The sequence below is a fragment of the Macaca thibetana genome, chromosome 16 (assembly GCF_024542745.1).
Source record: "Macaca thibetana thibetana isolate TM-01 chromosome 16, ASM2454274v1, whole genome shotgun sequence".
NCBI lineage: Eukaryota > Metazoa > Chordata > Mammalia > Primates > Cercopithecidae > Macaca > Macaca thibetana.
Window position 1 is genome coordinate 60,632,507 of NC_065593.1, and position 17,986 is coordinate 60,650,492.

General features: G+C 59.2%; 1 protein-coding gene across 17 annotated transcripts in view; it reads left to right on the forward strand.

The window, feature by feature from the left end:
• Positions 1–17,986, forward strand: part of RBFOX3 (RNA binding fox-1 homolog 3) — a 524,709-nt gene that overhangs the window by 491,604 nt on the left and 15,119 nt on the right. For 15 of the 17 annotated variants that reach the window (XM_050764334.1, XM_050764335.1, XM_050764336.1 and 12 more), the window contains 2 exons: positions 7,094–7,348; positions 16,021–16,158. In XM_050764334.1, coding sequence (XP_050620291.1) covers positions 7,127–7,348; positions 16,021–16,158 — 360 coding nt within the window. In that variant the 5' untranslated portion in view covers positions 7,094–7,126. The remainder of the gene's footprint in view (positions 1–7,093; positions 7,349–16,020; positions 16,159–17,986) is intronic. The other 2 variants (XM_050764327.1, XM_050764331.1) reach the window with 1 other exon arrangement.

Consider the following 17,986-nt stretch of genomic DNA (forward strand, 5'->3'; position numbering starts at 1 on the left):
ATTTTTTTTGTGGCTGAATAGTACTCCATTGTGTATCTGTTCCACATTTTATTCATCCATTCATCTGTTGATGGACACTTAGGTTACTTCCAAATCTTAGCAATTGTAAACAGTGCTGCAGTAAACAGCAATGCAGGTATCTCTTGCATGTACTGATTTCCTTTCTTTTGGGTATATACTCAGAGGTGGACCGCTGGATCCTACGGTAGCTGTTTTTAGTTTTTTGAGAAACCTCCAAACTGTTCTCCATAGTGGTTGTTCTAATTTATATTCCTGCCAACAGTGTACGAGGGTTCCCATTTCTCCACATCCTCGCCAGCATTTGTTACTGCCTGTCTTTTGGATTTAAGCCACTTTGACTAGGGTGAGATGATATCTCAGTATACTTTTGATTTGCATTTCTCTGATGATGAATGATAGTGAGCACCTTTTTATATACCTGTGTGCCAGATTCCTTAGGTGGCAACTAGACGTTCAAGGAACAGCGGGGACATTTGTGGCTGGAGTAGACAAGCAAGAGGAGAGAAGCAGGAGTAGGGGTCATGCTGGTCCCTGGTCGGGGGAGCCATCTCAGGACTTTGGGTTCTACTCTGGAGAGGACAAACTGTAGGAGCCAGGGAGGAAGTAGGAGGACCAGACAGGAGATGATGGTGGCCCGACCAAGGTGGGAGCAGTGGGCGGTTCAAGGCGGCTGGAGGCAGAGCCAGTGGGGTTTGCTGCTGGACTGTTTGTGGGGTGTGGACCAAAAGAGACAAGTCAAGGGTGACCCCCAGATTAGGACTATGTGCTGGACTGGGGCAGGTGTTTCCTGAAATGGGGAAGACCTCAGAGATGGGTTTGAGGGCGGTAGTGGGGAGAGGTCAGAGGTCCCTTTGGGGGCACGTCAAACTGCCAGAGTATGTCAGATGTCCAAGTGGAGACTGCAAGGGGCAGCTGGGATTCTGGGGAGAAGTGCAGGATGAAGATAAAACTTTGGGATTGTCAACATACAGGTAATTTTTTTAAACTTTTGAGACTAAATCAAAACCTTCAGAAAGTCAGTGTAGACAGGGAAGAAAGAGGTCCAAGTTCTGAGCTTTGGGGCCCATCAGTATCCAGATGTTGGAGAGATATACAGGAACCAGCAATGCAGATGAAGCTTCCGGTAAAATAGAACCAACCGAGAGTGGGGCAGTGCAGCCAAGAGAAGTGTCTCTACACAGAGGAGCCACCAGCTGTGGCCAGTACTGCTTAGGGCCCAGACCAGACAAGGACTGGACACGTGAGTCACATTGCAGTGGTCACACTGCATTTTCAGTATGGTGGATGTCAAAACCTTGGCAAAGGTGGTTTCAGGGAATGGTGCCTCGGAACGCTGGCTTGGAGTGGGATCAAGAGAGAATGGGAGTGAGGGAATGGGGGCCACAGGTATAGACAGCTCATTTGGGAAGTTTTGCTCTCAGGGAGGTGGTGAGGTTGGTTTGTAGGATGAAAGCCATGGTGTCAAGGAGGGTTTTCTTTCCCTATCACGGGAGAGACTGCAGCCTGTCAGGGTGCCGGCAGGAGGAAAACACTGATGGCTCTGGAGTGCAAGGGGTGAACTGCCAGAGATGTGAGCACATGATGGTGAGAAGGGCTGCTCTCTAGTGTACAGGTGACGTGGTTGGTCATGTCTGGGAGCACAGTGCTCATCCCTGGGGACAGGCGGGAAGGCATGGTGTAGGTTACGAGGCAGGGAGGTGGGCAGGTGAATGTGGTTGTTGTCTCCTGTTTCCTAGAAGACAGGAAGCAGGGTCTCACCAAGAGTGAGGATAAAGGAGAACATTTGGAAGATTGAGGAGGAAGGGTGAAATCAACATTCAGGTTGTGAGAGCTGAATGGCAGTGCCAGGCCCATGGCAGAGGGTGGTCATGGATTTTGAATGAATCATTCAGGGTGATTTTGTGTTTATCTCCATCAGTGTGGGCTGTGGAGTGGAGCAGGAAGAGCTGGGTCTTAGCAGTTTTGCTAGGCACAAGTGATGATAGAAGAGGGGGGCAAGTTTGTAGAGGAAGGGAGGATAACAACTTATCCACGGTCTTTAAACTCATCCATCTATCCATCCACCCATCTATCCATTCATCCATCTGTCCATCCACCCATCCACCCATCCATTCACCCACCCATCAACCCCCCCATCTATCCATCCAACCATCCACCCATCCATTCATCCGTGCATCCGTGCATCCACACACCCACCAATCTTTCATCCACCCTTGTTTCCATCCATTCATCCATCTTTCCATCCACCCTGCCATCCATCAATCCATCCATCCACCCATCCACTCATCCGTTCATCCATCCACCCACCCATCCATCTGCCCTCTCATTCATTCAGCCATCCACCCATTTATCCACCCTTCCATCCATTCATTCACTCATCCATCTACCCACCTTCTGATCCATCCACTTATCTACCCACCCTTTAATCCATCCATCCACCCATCTATCCAACCATCCATTTATCCCTCCACCCACCTGCCCATCCATGTACCCCTCCCATCCATCCATCCATCCATCCATCCATCCATCCGTACATACATACATATATGCATCCACCCGTTCATGTACACTGAGACTCTTCTGAGTACAACAGGGTGCTGTGCTGAGTACAGGGATATGGGGACAAAGGGTGAGTGAAGTGGTCCCCATTCTCTGAGAATGCACAGTCCCCTGGGGAACCAGATCCTTCCACAAGCTGGTCCAACATGAGGTCATCTGAGATAAGCCCCGTAGCCCAGCAGGAACTCCTCCACTCACACCACCCAACCCCAGGCCCTTATTGACTCTGACCCCAGCCGACCTGGGAAGAAGAGAAGCAATGGGACAGATCCTGGCTGCACGTCTTCCGTGTGCTGGGCATTCACGCGCCCTCTCAGGATGGGCCTGATACACTTTGCTTTTCTGGTCTGGGGCTCTCCACCAGGGCTGCATGTCAGAGTCTCCTGGGAAACATTGGTTGTAAGCGGCCTCTGTTGTTCAGGAGCGTGGCCCAGGTGTGGACACTTCTCTAGGTGACTGGGATGTGTAGCCAGTTCTGAAAGCCGCTTGCAGGACCACAGCCACCCCAGCACAGGTGTGGAGGACACACAGGGCAGGGGTGTTGCTGGTCACCCTAAGACCCCCTGAGGGGTCTTAGGCTTTCGTTCTGCATTTCCTCTGCCCAGGCTCCATGGTGACCGTTTGCAGATGGAGAAACCTGTGCAGAGAAGACAGACAGTCACCAGGACCACCTGGTGGCTAAGAGGGGACATTGAAGCCCATCCCCATGCATTGCAGGGTCTAGACCCCGATGCTTGGCTGTGAAACCTCCTCTCCCTTGCAAACCCCCCTGGGCAGGGCTACAATTCCATGTGGAGCTGCAGACGGTGGGTTTGGGATCCCGGCTGCCGGTGCTGCTCTCTGGGGTCCTCCCGTACTAGCCTGGCAATTCACTTTGTCTCTGTACCTCGGTTTTATTAGCTGGGAAAGGGGGAAGTGTCCACTCAATGAGTGAGTGTCTATAAAAGCAGGGAGCACGGTGGGCTCAAATATGCTGCTTTTATTCTAGTGTCACAAATGTCCCTAAAATGTCCCCATCTCCTAGGGACCTCTTGCCCACCACAGACGCCCTCAGATCTGGCACCTACTGCCAGAGCCCCCACCTTTATGTTGGCAGGTTCCCCTGTCACTTGTTAGGGCTCTAGGCTCCAGCCCTGCAGAACCTGAAGTGAGAGTGATTGGCAGCTGTCATTCAGCCCCAAGTTGAATGACAGGGACGAGAGCCCTGCAGAGGGTTGGAGGTAGGGTGAGAAGGAAGCAGACGGGACAGGAGCTGCCCTTTTTTTTTTTTCTTTTTTTGAGACAGGGTCGTGCTCTGTCACCCTGGCTGGACCACAGTGGTGTGATCTTGGTTCACTGCAGCCTCAACCTCCAGGTTCAAGGAATTCTCCTGCCTCAGCCTCCCACATAACTGGGACTACAGGCATGTACCACCATGCCTGGCTAATTTTTTTTAAATTTTTTGTGGAGAGGGTTTCACTGTGTTGCCCAGGGTGGTCTCAAACTCCTGGGCTCAAGCAGTCCTCCCACCTCAGCCTCCCAAAGTGCTGGGATTACAGGCATGAGCCACTGCGCCTGACCAGGAGCCCACTCTTTCTCAGGCCTTAGAGGAGGTGGAGAAGTGGGGGGTGGCTGGGAAGATGGTGCAAGTTGGCGAAGGTTCTAATCAAATATTTATCAGCAAATTCATCTCCCCCATGTCTGCAGGGCCCTCACGCTGCGCCTTCAACTTTCTCTTCACTCTCTTGCTCCTGTTTTCCTGATTTTGCCTCTGGCCATCCCGGGTGCTAGATATTCTCCACCCCTTCTGGGTGCCCCGACTCCCCTTCCCTCTCCTCCTCTCTCATGGATCCACCCCTTCCCACTGGACTCGTCACCGACACGTTTGCTAACAATGGACGATGGGGCCTCGCCAGCTATTTTGGAGCAATGAGCCGGGAACCTCCCGCGAGTGTGTATGCGCGCACACGTGTGTGCTTCCCTCCCGTGGCTCAGGAGCTTGAATGTCGCCCCAGTTTCAGAGTCAGCAGAGAGAGGGAAGGAACCAGCTGGCTTTGCGGAGGGGTGGGGATGGGAGGAGGACAGCATTTCTGCTCCTTAGGTTCCCACTCAGCGAGTCTGTCGCAGGGTGACGAGCACCGAGACAGCCCCCGCTGCAGAGCCCAGGGACGGCCGGCCCTGGAGGCTTCAGGGAGCAGGGCACAGCTGGGTTGCCCAGGCTCCAGCCTTCCAGCTGGCCACACCCACCCTAGGTTGCTCGGCCCCTGGGCAGAGGGTTTGGGGCCTCTAAATAGAAGGAGGGGTGGCCGGGTCTGAAGCAGAACCACCCAGTCTGGGACCATCCCTTGGGGCCACCTCCCTGGTGCAGCCAGGCCCCTTACAGCCCCCAGTGCTGTAACAATGGTTTGGCATCTGGGCCATTGTTTCCTGAAGCTTTCTGTTCCCGCTGGACTGCAAGCCCCACCAGCAGGGAGCAGGGGCTGTCGGGGTTGCTGCCAACACAGCCCCTTCCTTGGCATGGGCCTGGCATACCCCAGGTACCCAATCAACAGTTGTTGGGTGGATCTGTAGGAACTGAATGAAGGATGCAGAGGACAGGCCAGGAGTGGGGGAGGCAGAACAGAGGTGGACATGCCAGGTCCACCCGTGCGGGGAGCATGGGCACATGAGGGGCTGGCCCCTCCTTAGCCGGGGGAGGCACTGCCCGGAGGCTGAGAACACAGGAGCCAGGCAGAGGGGGATGTGTGGGTGTGGAGGGAAGCGGGAGAAAGACCGCCCTGCGAGGGCAGCCCCCAGCCTCTGCCTACACCTGGTAGGTGCTCACTAAAGTGTGTGGTGTGAACAAAGTGTACGTGGCCCCGGGCGATGGGAGTATGGGGTGGAGGCGCAGGTGAAGGAGGTGAGCAGCCACTTCCCTGCTGGGCATTCCTCCTCCCCACAGCAAACCCCACCTTCAAGAAGGGTGTGGACTCCTGGCTGTCCCTGCCGGGGCGGCTGTGAGTGTCAGACCCGTCCACATCTGAGCAGGGGTCCTAACACACAGGTGGGCTGCTCCAGGCAGAGGCGGCATGTGTCCTTCCAGGCAGCGAGGCCTCCTCACCGCAGACTCCTAGGGGGCGAGTGCCTCTCCCACTCAGGAGATCCTGGGCCCCAGGCTGTGTCTGCAGTGGAGGAGGCCAGAGCCCCTTTCCCTCTGCCGCCTCCGCCTGCGTCTTGCTCTCTGGGGCTGTGAAAGACCCCAGCCCTCCTCTTGGGGTCATAAGGTCTTCCCACCAGGGCTGCTTCTCAGGCCCTGAGTCAGTGGTTCTCAGTGCACGCAGATTGCTGGAGGAGGCCTGGGATGCGCCCTGGAATCTGCATTGCCCACCAAAAAGCTCCCAGGTGCTGCTGATGCTGTGGGCCCAGGCCCTCCACTTTGACAGCCACTGCCCTACGTTGCTTCTGGGGTCCTGCCCAAGGGCCTGGGCTTCTAAGAGCCTCTGAGAGTGGCTGCGGGAGCAGTTTTCCCCGCTTGAGACAGCAGGCCTTTGAGGGGGCACAGACAGATCTTCCAGAGCTCCTCAGAGATCCTTGAGACAGAGACTGGAACCCTTCCTGCCGCCCCCCACCCAGCACACCTCACTGTCATGGACATCACTGGCAGGGGAAGCAGGAGGCCGAGTTCAGCTTCCGCACAGTCACTTCCCGGGATCCAGGTGCGGGCTGGGCAGTGCCCTCTCACTCCTGCTTTCCAATGACAAAACTGAGGCTTAAAATCATTTGAAGACGAAGTTGCGCCCTTGTTGCCCAGGCTGGAGTGCAGTAACGCGATTTTGGCTCACGGCAACCCCTGCCTCCCAGGTTCAAGTGATTCTCCTGCCTCTGCTTCCCGAGTAGCTGGGATTACAGGCACCCACCACCACGTTCAGCGACTTTTTGTATTTTTAGTAGAGACGGGGTTTCACTATGTTGACCAGGCTGGTCTTGAACTCCTGACCTCAGGTGATCCACCTGCCAAGGCTTAAAATTCTTAAGGAGGTGGGAAGCAGGTAGGTTGGCGCTAAGAGGGGAAGAGCAGTAGTCCTCGCGCTGGTGGAACGTTCTGTGTGTTGTGTGAATCCACGTCAGTATCCTGCTGGTGGTGGTTTTACGGATGTTACCGTGAGGACCCTGGGCACAAGCTGTACAGATCACTCTGTTATTTCGTACAGCTGCGTGAGCCTACAGTTATGTTAAAATGGTTAACTTTTTAAAAATCAGGTAGTTTAAAAAAAAACCCTTCAGTTGTTCTTGTACCCAGGTCTGACAAGGGTGAGTCAATGGGCTGAAACCCAGCAGCATCTGACTCCAGAGCCAGACTCCCCGGCACTCCCAGCGCGGCACCCCCTCCTGCTCTGAGCTGGTGCCCATGCCGGGGAGCCCCCCATGGAGGGGCCGGGGAAAGGCTACTGAAAACACTGCTGGAGAAGCCCTGCTCAGCCACAAGGCCCCATCCTCAGGGGCTCCGGGAAGGGGACAAGATTCTAACCAGGCCTTGCTCTCTCTCCTTCCACAGAGCGATCAGGACGCCACGGCTCCGCCTGAAGCAATGGCCCAGCCCTACCCCCCTGCCCAGTACCCCCCTCCGCCACAGAACGGCATCCCTGCCGAGTATGCCCCGCCCCCGCCGCACCCCACGCAGGACTACTCCGGCCAGACCCCGGTCCCCTCAGAGCATGGCATGACCCTGTACACACCAGCACAGACCCACCCCGAGCAGCCAGGCTCCGAGGCCAGCACACAGCCCATCGCCGGGACCCAGACAGTGCCGGTAAGGGCCCCCACGACCCCAGGCCCAGCCCTGGAGCTTCAGGGAGGAGCGCCCACCCAGCAGAAGGGTGGCCCAGGAGGGCATGAGGTATACCACATGGGTGGGGGACCTGGGCAGGGCCTCTGTGTGTGGAGGATGAGCCTTTTACGGGGCTCCTGGGCCAGAAGTTACCCCCAGCAAAGGCACTTCCAGCCCCTGCTCAACCCCAGCACCAAGGAGCTTTGTGATGAGCAGGCATTTGGAGGGACGGCCGGGCACTGAGGGGTGGGGTGGCAGCCACCCTCCTCCAGCCGCCTGGGCCTGGCTTCCCTGCTTCGAGCAAACACTCACCCAGCTGGGAGGTGTCCTCACTGCCAGAGACCTGTTAGTAGAAAGTGAAGGAGACGGGCGGAGGGCAGAGGCAGAGCCGCGGAGGCGGCCCAGGGCCCTCTGAGCTGTCTCGGGTTGCAGGCCCTCCTATCATTTCTAATCGCTTGTAATCTACCTGCTTGGCTGGCCTCCAATCAGATAGCTTCAATTATGTGGTTGTAATGCAGCTCCCAGGCAAAAGTGCTGAGCCCTCACTTCTCACATTTCCTGAGAGCAAAGAGAGCCGGCAGGGAGTGGCCAAGCCGCCGGCCTGGAGTGGGCTCTGGGTATAAAGACTAGGCCCTGACTCTACCCACCCTGCAGAGCCCCGACCAGTCTATTCCTTTTCTCTGGTCCCCTCCACTGAGATCTCCATGTGCCTCCCCTGCCCCTGCTCTGGGGCTCCAGGTTCATCCAACTGTCCCCGCTGGCCCTGTCCCAGCACTGGATGTGCTAGCTGGCGGGGCTGGGCAGGAGGCCAGAGCTCTCTACACTGCCCAGGAGCGGCACCGCCCTGGCGGCTCCCAATAGGGGTCCCTTCCCAACTGCCTCAGCCCTCCCGCAGTCCAGCCTGGCTCCCAACGTGCTGTGTGGATGCAGATAGGAGCCTTCCCTTGGTGCGTGCCTGGGCAGGGGCTTCCTCCAGCGTCACCCAGGCCCTCTGTAGAGAGAGCCCACCCAGCCAGCCGCCTCCTGGGCTGGACATGACCCTCATCTGGCACCCAGGTGGTGCCCTTCCTCCCTGCTTGGAGCCCCGCCCAGCCAGAATCTGCCCCGAGGCCATCAGCCTTTCCAGTGCCCCCCAGCATCCTGATACCCAGGGTTCCTACAGCCACAGGACACACATGGAAAAGGCCAGGCCCTGGGGTGGTAGAAGTGGGGGCCAAGTCATGCTTCCCCGGCTGCTCTGGTTCTGATTCATCAAACCCACACCTTGTGTGTACTTAGAAAAGAAAGAGATGATCCCGGGAGCTAAGCCGGGTTCACCGTAAACAAGTCACGCTAGAGCAGGCTGGGTCTCTTTCTCACTGACTCCAGTAGACACAGCTCATCTGCTCAGACCTCTGACAGCCACCTTATAGACAAACGAGGGGGTCTCTCATGGTGAGCCTCAGGGGTTCGTCCCAGAAGAAAACCAGAAGCAGGAGGGTCAGATGCACAGATAACACAGAGTGGACCAGGCGCTTTAACTGAACAACAGAACCGAGGCCAGACGCCTCCTGGACACTGGAGCCACCAAACACGGCCTACCCAGGACACACATAAAGTCTTCCTTCACTCGGCAGACATTTGCTGGGTACTGGTATGTGCCTGGCACTGAACTGGCACTGAGGCTACAAAGAAGAAATGACCCAGCCCTGTCCCCTGGTTCCTGCCATGCAAGGACAGGAAAGTCAGAAACAGGCTGGCTTCGGTCTGGCTTGCCCGTGAGGGTCCACGGACCATGGAGAGAAGCCCCGAGTAAGCAGCAGCTGCTGAAAAGGCGAACGCTGCATCCGATGAAGAACTCTCCGACTAGGAGGATGGGAGTCTCACCACCCAGTCAGCAGCCTCCAGAGCCTCCCAGGAAGCGTGTCCAGGCGGGAAGCACCCAGAGCCCAGGGGATGGCAGAGAGCCTGGACCTTCCTTTCTTCAGGCTGGGGTCTCTCAGGTCTGGCAGAGGGTTCGTGGTTGTGGTCTGCAGATCTTTCATCCAAAGTCCCAGAGGAGAGAGTCATTCTCCATGACCTCCACTCAGGGCGGGGCTGCCGGCAGAAGTCTCAGCATCGGCGTGGTGCCCCAGGAAGAACAAAGACCTGGGCCGCCCCGAAGGCCACGCGCTCCCCACCTTGGAGTGTGTGTTCACACGGAGCCTTCTCACCTTGGAAGGCAGCTGGAGAGGGTGTTCCAGATTCCAGGAGCTCCTTCCTCCCAGAGGCTGCCCAGCACTCACAACTGAAGGCCGAATGCTCCCTGCTGGCTCAGGTGTCCCCAGGCCCTGTCCCTGGTCATCAGCAGGGCCCTTTCAGCTCACTTGAGCCTCCCCTTGGTCCTGCCCCAAGCAGCCTGGTATTGGGGTCTAGATCTTCGGGATAGGAAGTGGGGTGAGTTCAGAGCTTTGGTCCAGACCTGCCTAGTTCAGAGTATCTCCTTGAGCTCCTGGAGCACTCGAGGGCCCATGTGCAACCACCAAGTACCCTGGTCTCTTCCTTCCCCACCATTCCTGAGGTGCCACCCAGGGAACCCCCCCCCCCCGAGAGTCTGCTGCCCAGGTTGGCGCCAGGTCAGGGCTTGCAACCCCCAGACGTTCCCTGGACCCAGACGCCGCCCAGAGGCCACCAGGGCTTCCCGCCCTCTCCCCCAAGGGGACTTCCTTCTGCTGGTGAGCGTGGGCTGCCCTGGCAGGTGGCGTGGCCAGGGCCAGTGGAAAGGGGGAGCTCGGAGCACCTGTCCGGCCCCCATATCACCCGCCCCACTGGTAGCTGTGGCAGAGCTGGCCCCTAGACAGCAGGGTGCTGTCCAGGCCCGGGGCCCACACAGGCAGCCTGTTCCGTTCTAGGACCTGGGGCTGATGGCATCAGTGGGAGAGAACAGTGGCCCCTGCAGCCCGTCCCCATGCCTCTACCTCCCCGTCTCCTCCACCCCAGGACCCCCAAAGACAGGCTGGGCCCCAGCTCCGGAAAGACTTCCCTGGAATTTCTGGAACCATGAGGCCTCTTCCTGCTCGTCCTCCCCTCAGGAGGATTTCCAGCCGGGAATTGGTGGGAAGTCTGTGTTCAGCCAACTCAGGGCCTTTCCCAACACTGCCACCACCCAGGTGGGATGCACCCCTCAACTCCTAGTCACAGAAGCACAGCTGACCCTGCAGAGAGAAACATGGGGCTCCTGGGGGCCCCTCACCGCCACCGAGACTTCCCACAGAAGGCAGAGCGTGCGCTGATTTGTGTGGTCTTGATGCCCTCGGGTGGGTCCCGACCACCTCCAGTGGCTTTCCGGCTACATCATTCCCCAGGGAGGCTCGTCCCCTCTGAGCAAAACACCTCTTTTCGCCGTCCAGAGATACGGAGGCTCCTTCCTGGTAGGGCAGGGGCGTCTCTGCTCATCCGTGATGGGAAGAGACATGTGACAAGAACCCACGGGGGGCACGCACACCTGCACACACGCTCCGTTTCTCTCACTCTCACCACGACGTCAGCTGCCTTCTCTGGACAAATGCAGCACAGGGTACAGAGTGTGATGAGGGGCTGCAGAAGGACCGGGGGACCCCATCTCACTACCTTGAGCCACCGCCAAGGTCTGTGTTCCTCAGCGGGGGTCACCGTCTGGAGCATTTATTTATTCACCCAGGGTCAGGCAGGTGCCAGCACTGTGGGCCCTTGGGGGTCACACACTGTCCTTATGCTCAAGGGACCCTCAGCTTGCTAACAGGCCAGGTGCATTGGCTCATGCCTGTCACCCCAGCACTTTGGGAGACAGAGACAGGTGGACCACCAGGTCAGGAGTTCCAGACCAGACTGGCCAAAATGGTGGAACCTAGTATCTACAAAAATACAAAAATTAGTCAGACATGGTGGCGGGCACCTGTAATCCCAGCTGCTCGGGAGGCCGAGGCAGGAGAATCACTTGAACCCAGGAGGTGGAGGTTGCAGTGAGCCGAGATCACGCCACTGCACTCCAGCCTGGGCGACAGAGCAAAACTCTGAGAAAAAAAGAGAGAGAGAGAGAGATTAGCATGCAGATAGAAAATGCCAAAGCACGGAGGGTCACTGTGGAGGGCCAGCCACGGAGAGGGAGACAGGATGAGACTGGTGTTTTCCAGAGCCCACACAGGCTCCTCCACCTGCCAGAGGGGACCCCACGTGGGCGGCAAGGGTCTGATGCCTGAGGGGCCAGCACCTGCCCCACTGCCCACTGGGGATCTGGGCTCTGCACCCCTGGCTTCACTGCAGGCATAGATGCCTACGGCCAGGTCCCTGGAGGCCTCTCTGCCGGGTGACCCCAGGATGAGCCTCTGTCCTCTCTGCCATCCGTCGGGCCTGAGCCTCCTCAGAAACTCCCGCACTTGCCCTGATCTTCCATTTGGGCCACCTCGTCTATAACTACAGGCCTCATAGTCTGGCCGAGGCGCTGTCTCCTCCGCCAGGAGCTGCAGCCCTCGGTCACTGTGTTCTTGGCTCTCACGGCTTATGGAAAGGGTGAAGGGTAGCCATGGCTGGCCACTGGCCTGAGAGAGGCAGAAGAGAGGCGATGGTCCCCAAAGCAACACAGTGAGGCTCAGCTGAGATGCCCCTGCCCAGGCTGGGAGGTGGGAGTGGAAGAGGCGTCAGTCGGCTGCCCGCACCACAGTGCAGAGGCCAGCAGGGGGCTTGGAATCCTGTGTTCTTCAAATGCCATGTGGGAGCCGACAGTCAGTGCCGCTGGGCTCTGAGGCAGACACTCCCAGTGGACAGGTTGAGACCACACACAGAGAACCTGTCCTCCAAGGCTGACTGGCCGCCCACTGGGGGCCCACCAAGGCGGGTCCTTGCCTGAGTGCCCAGGAGGTCTTTGGAGGAGCGAGGAGAGATGGCACTGTCGAGGAAGGGATTTCCAGAAACCGGTTCATCTTGTGTCGCAGCAGCACAGCTTGGTTCTGTGCCAACAACAGCCGCCGGGTCCCACTTGCTGTCCGGGGTCTGCCTAGGTCCACCAGACCCTGCCCAGGGCTCATTCCTTTTGCCTGTGTCTGGGCCAAGCTTGGGGTGCCCAGGCGAAAGTGGGTGCAGGCTCCTCAGAGGATGTGGAGAGTGGGAGATGCTGTGTGGCATCTAGACCCCCCACCCTGAACTTGAATGGGCTGGGGAGGTGTCCATAATGGCCGGGCCAAGACAGAGCTGGGGAAAGATGCAGAAGCAGGACCCGCAGCTCAATCAGGAGGGAAGGGCGGTCCTGTTCTTCCCTCTTTCCCTGCATTTGAGAATGAGAAGCAAAGATGGTTTGTTTTTTTTTTCTCTCTCTCTTTTTAAGTAGGGGAAAGAAAGCCTCTGAAAAAGTTGGAAAGGCAGTGGAGGCTGCTGGACCGCTACAGTCAGCGGTTGGAGGGCCCCCATCCCCCGGCCCAGGGCAGCCCATGTGCAGTCACGCGTAGGGCTTACCTGCACACATGACAGTTTCACAGCCATGGAACCCACTTAGCCTCTGCCCAGGGCTGAGCAGGGATAGAACAGCTTCTTCCTCACCTGTGTCCTGGCCCCACTCATGGCTCCTCCCACTCCCACCCCATCACCCCATTCCTCCTGCCTCATCCTCAGCTGCTTCCCTTTAGGACTTTGGGGTGGATGCCCCAGCTCCCCTGGGTGGGCGCAGGGCCGGTTCCCGCCATCGTGGCGTGCTGACCACCGCCTTCTGCTGCTCAGAGGGCAGAGCTGCGTGCCCCTATCCAGGCTGGATTCCCGAATCTGGGATGACTCAGTCACCTGTACCCAAGAGCAGCAGAGGGCACGGGTGCATCCCTGTCCACTGAGGAGGAAAGACCCACGCCTATCCGGCAGGAGGGTGGGGTTCAGAACCTCTGTAAAGATCGGCGGATGTTGGGACGGTCTCGTCTTGGTTCAGGGGTGAGGTCAGCCCTTCCGGAGGTCTAGCACAGGCTTGCTTTCTGCAAGAAAACTTGGGACCAAGGAGGATGGCAGCAGAACTGGGAAACTGGGCTGCGGGGCATCTCTAGTTCCCTAGGCTTGGATGGAGGAACCCCGTGCCTACCTCCTTGGAGCCAGAGTCAGCTGCCCTGTGTTGCTGGGGACCTGATAGACCAGATACCAGCCAGACCAGGAGTCTCTGGAGGCCTGTCGTCCACCCTCCTGGCCCTGCCAACTGTGCCCACCACGGATGCCTCCATGCCAAAGCCCAGGCCCCACTGATGGGGTGGCACATGTCAGGGAACCCCAAGGAGCAGCCGCCCAACTTGTCCAAGCCTGGGGGCTCGTGCCCTCCGAGAGCCGTGGCCACTGTCCACCTCTTGGGGTCCTGAGGGAGATGCCTCACGCCTTGGGAACACGCAGAGCTCAGGACACATGCCCGTCGGAATTGGGTCAGCACACCACAGGGCACGTCTGCTGAGACAGGTCCTGCAGCGCACGTCCAGGTGAGCTCCAGGACGGCAGTTCCCACGTTGTCGCCGTCCCACACTGTGGGGTGTGTGCTGCATCCTCACTTCTCAACGCAGGGGACAGAGGTGCATCAGGGACATGGACACATGCTCCAGTCGTCGAGACCCGCTCCCAGCCCGCCCCACTGCCCGCGCTAGGGGCCGTTGCCAGGAAAGAAGCTGCAGTATGGCAGAGGCTGTGTCCTCCACCTCCCTGCGCAGCCCAGGAAGCGGTAACTTCCCCTCTTGGCACCTAGGGGCACCTGCTGCCCTGGAGCCTGGTCAGAGGCTTCCTGACCACATGCAGAAATGCAGGAGAGCAGCCTGTCCTTCCAGAAAGGACAACCAGGGCGGCCGTGCAGGGGGCGGCGCCAGCCGGACAGCCACTCAGACAGGAGTCGAGGGACCAAGCTCTGGCCACTTAGCTGTAGTGTGACCTTGGCACAGCTCTGCCTCTCTGGCTCCGTTTCTTCTGCCATGGGCCGAGGCCTCTGGCACTGTGACCCCAGGCTCCCCGCTCACCGTCCTGACTCAGCACTCCTTTGGTGGCCCGCGACAGATGCCCTCCGGAAAGTGGCTTCAGCAGCCAGGTGCTTCGCCTGGCTGGAGATGCGTGGGAATGGCTCTCTGGGGCCTCTCGTCTTGGCTTTTCTCTTGCTCCCAGACTGGCTGCCTCTGCTCCGCAGGCCACATGGGAGACCATGCCACCAGCCTTCCATTTGTACTGACTGCAGTGTGGGCCTCTCAGGGACCCCAGTCTCCTCTACTGCCACTCCAGAAAGGATCCAGATGGCTGGAGCCAAGACCCTCCTACCTATGGCTGGCGTCCTGTCCCAGAAGCCAGTTGGCCTCTGAGGAGGGGTTCTCTGTGTGTGGCCTCCAGCTCTCCACCGGGAGTATCAGGAGGCCCAGAGCCAAGGATTCAAATACAAAGGGTGTATTTGGGAGATGATCTCACAAAACCCATAAGGAGCAGTGTGGAATTGAGGCGAGAAGGCGAAGGAAGCCAATAAAAGGTACACTGTCAGCCTGCTGTTCCCATGGGCAGCTGAGCTCAAATTGCTGGAGGAAGTGTGGACAGTGAGAGCCCCTCCAAGGCACCCCGTGGGATCTGGGGTGTGCACCCACCACCTGTGCCCGTCGCCGCCGAGGGCCTCTCCTGCACCCTGGTGCTCCTGTGCCACCCACCCACCTTGCCAGTGGGCTGAGCGGGGAAACAGTCTGCGAGGCTGGCACCTGCGGCTTGGCTGCATCCATGGAACTGGACTGGAGCGCCCCTTGGGCCTGGACCCAGGTCGTGATGAGCTAATGGCCACCTCAGAGAGTGACCCGTGCATCCACCCGGCCGATGCTGATGAAGCACCCGCCACATGTCCGGAGTTCCTGCTCTGTGGATACAGCCGAGACTCAGCCAGACTGAAGGCCAGGCTTGCCGTGAGCTCGTGGTCAGTCCACTGGAGAAGACCACGCAGGAAAAGCCTCACACAGGCCACACTGCGCTGCCTCGGGCGGCACCCCTGCCTTCTCACAGGGAGCTGAGGGCTGGGTGGCTTTTGTTTCCTGAGACCCAAGTCTTTGGGAGCCCATCTGCCTACCAGCGTTTGGGTCCCAATGGGGACTAACTGTAAAGGACTGGACTCAGCCACCTCTGCCTTGGGAGAGGCTTCTGGAGGTGAACCCCAAAGGTTCTGAGTGGCAGCAGCAGGCTGGAATAAGCAGGAGCATGGCGGGGATGGGGGGACACGAAGAGGCAGCACCTTCGGACAGGCGGACCCTCGGGCCGGGCTGACATCTGTCTCCAGCTCACCACTTCATCATCAGGACTTGAAAACCAGTGGGGTCCTCGGGCTCCCAGAACTGCCTTGAGATGTCAGTGGGGCTAAGAGACCGTGGAGGTTCAGCCTTTGTGGACAGGGCTGGGCTGTGGGAGCAGAGCAGGCCAGGCAGCCTTGCACTGGGATGGCGGGAGGGAGGCGGCCTCACCTGCACAGTTTGGGCAAAGGCCTAGAGGTGGGGCCTCTCCGTGTGAGGTGCCCCTGTGCTGTATCTCATGGAAACCGTCTGCCCAGATTCTGCCAAGGATCCCAGCCCAGGGATGGGAGAGGCCCAGCAGGGTGGGGGAGAATCTGGCCTTTAGACCCTGCCCTCCCTTCAGCAGAGGGGACGGGCAACCCCGCACGCAGAGGCAGCCTCCGCAGCCCAGTCCTCTCCCTGCAGCAGACAGACGAGGCGGCACAGACGGACAGCCAGCCGCTCCACCCCTCCGACCCTACAGAGAAGCAGCAGCCCAAGCGGCTACACGTCTCCAACATCCCCTTCCGGTTCAGGGACCCCGACTTGCGGCAAATGTTCGGGGTGAGTGTGCGTGGCCCTGCCCATCCTGCCCTCCACACCTGCCCCAGATCCGGGGTGGCACCCACAGGCCCTGCCTTCCTGCCCACACCTGCTCCTCCGGGTTCCCTGCCTCCCACTGCACTGGGAGCCTCCAGGGCCCCAGGATTCCCTCCCTCCTGGGCCCAGCCCCGCCCTGACCTGAACCTGCTGGGAGGGTGGCGGGGAAGAGGAAGGCCTCGAGCTGAGGAGTAGGCGGATCTGTTGTGGCTGCCCTACAAACCCCACTCCTCCTGCTCCCAGCTAGAAATTTACCCATGGTCCCCAGACCACCTGATCTCAGGGGTTTCCTAGAGTGCCTTGGGGCCTCGCAGCCAGCTTGGTTATGACCACCCTATTCCCACATTCTGGCTCCTGTTTCCTCACAAGAGGGTACCTGGAGGGGCACCTCGGCCTCCCACAGAGCAGCAGCCCCAGCCCTGGCCTCTCCTGTGTGCCTTGGGGCCGGGCAGTCAACCTCTCTGGGCCTGTGTCCCCCAGGCCCCCGGTTGGGGAACTTGGAACCGGATGCACGGTCGATGGGAATTGAAGCCCGTCCTGCACTCCGTGGGCCTGTTCCGGGTTTTGCACTGTGGCCTTCGGCCCCGGTGGTGGGGTCACTGAGAACGTGCAGGGCTGCCCCTGGGTCCTGGTCACTTGATTGTTACTGGACTTGAATGCGCCTAGCAGGTGTTGGTGCCTGCGGGGGCTGGGGCTGCTGAGTGGCGGGGGAGCAGCAGCAGCTGGGCGGCTCAGCCGGGCTCCCAGGCCTGCCCTGGCCACAGAGGACCACGCAGCCCAGCCACATTTCTTCCCTCCCTCCAAACTCCTCTTCCCCCTGCCTGCCGCGGTGCCCGCCCCACCTCTGCCGTGCAGGTAGACAGCCTCTCTCCTCCTGCCACCCTGACCCAGCTGGGATTTGCCATGCAGACTGGAGGCACCTCTGGCAGCCCCAAGGTGGAGAGGTTCCCCTCCACCTACCCCCTGACGTGACCCCCAGAAGTCCACTCCCTGTCTCAGGATCCCAGCCTGGTTGGATTTGGAGTTCAGACTTACTGGAGGGCTGGCATGACTTAGCATCATCAGATGGCAAGGACTGTGTCCCTTCTTGACCCTGGGTCCTGAGCGAGCGGCCAGAGTTCTCTGGGCCTGGGACTGCCCCTTAATAGCAGCTGACATTTTGGAGCTCTGGCTGGCTGCCCTCAAAGGATGGCATTTTGGAGCTCTGGCTGGATGCCCCCTGCAGGGGACCTGTTTACATACACTCAGTTCTTGCAGGACAGGGGCAGCATCCCGTCGGCTCCATGGGTCCCTACAGGACAGGGGCACCATCTGCCATCGACTCCCTAGGTCCCTGCAGGATGGGGACACTGTCCCCCATCAGCTTCCTGGCTCTCTGCAGAACGGGGGGTACTGTCCCCTTCTTTTCAGCACCTGGCAGAGTTGAGATTTCATTGTTGTCTGGCCCCACTGGGGCTTGCTGCACCCCCCGCCTCCACGACTGTGTGGCGGTGACTAGGAAACCCCCATCAGTTGCCTGCACTGCAGGCTTCAGGATGGGCCCTAGGGACCTCAGAACTGTTGTTTGGGGCCGTTCACATACCAGTGAGAGACCAGGCTGCCCCATGGGGACCGTGGCCAACAATGGGAGGGAAGAAGGCAACTGGAGCGTCATGGCCCAGCTGGCCTGAGCATCCTGCACAGGCCGGGCCTGGGTTCAGGTCACTGTTGCTCAGCACCCCACTCCAGCACAGCCCCACGACAGGCTGTGCAGGGTCCTGGGGGCTTGGGCAGAACACCCTCCGCGTCCCTC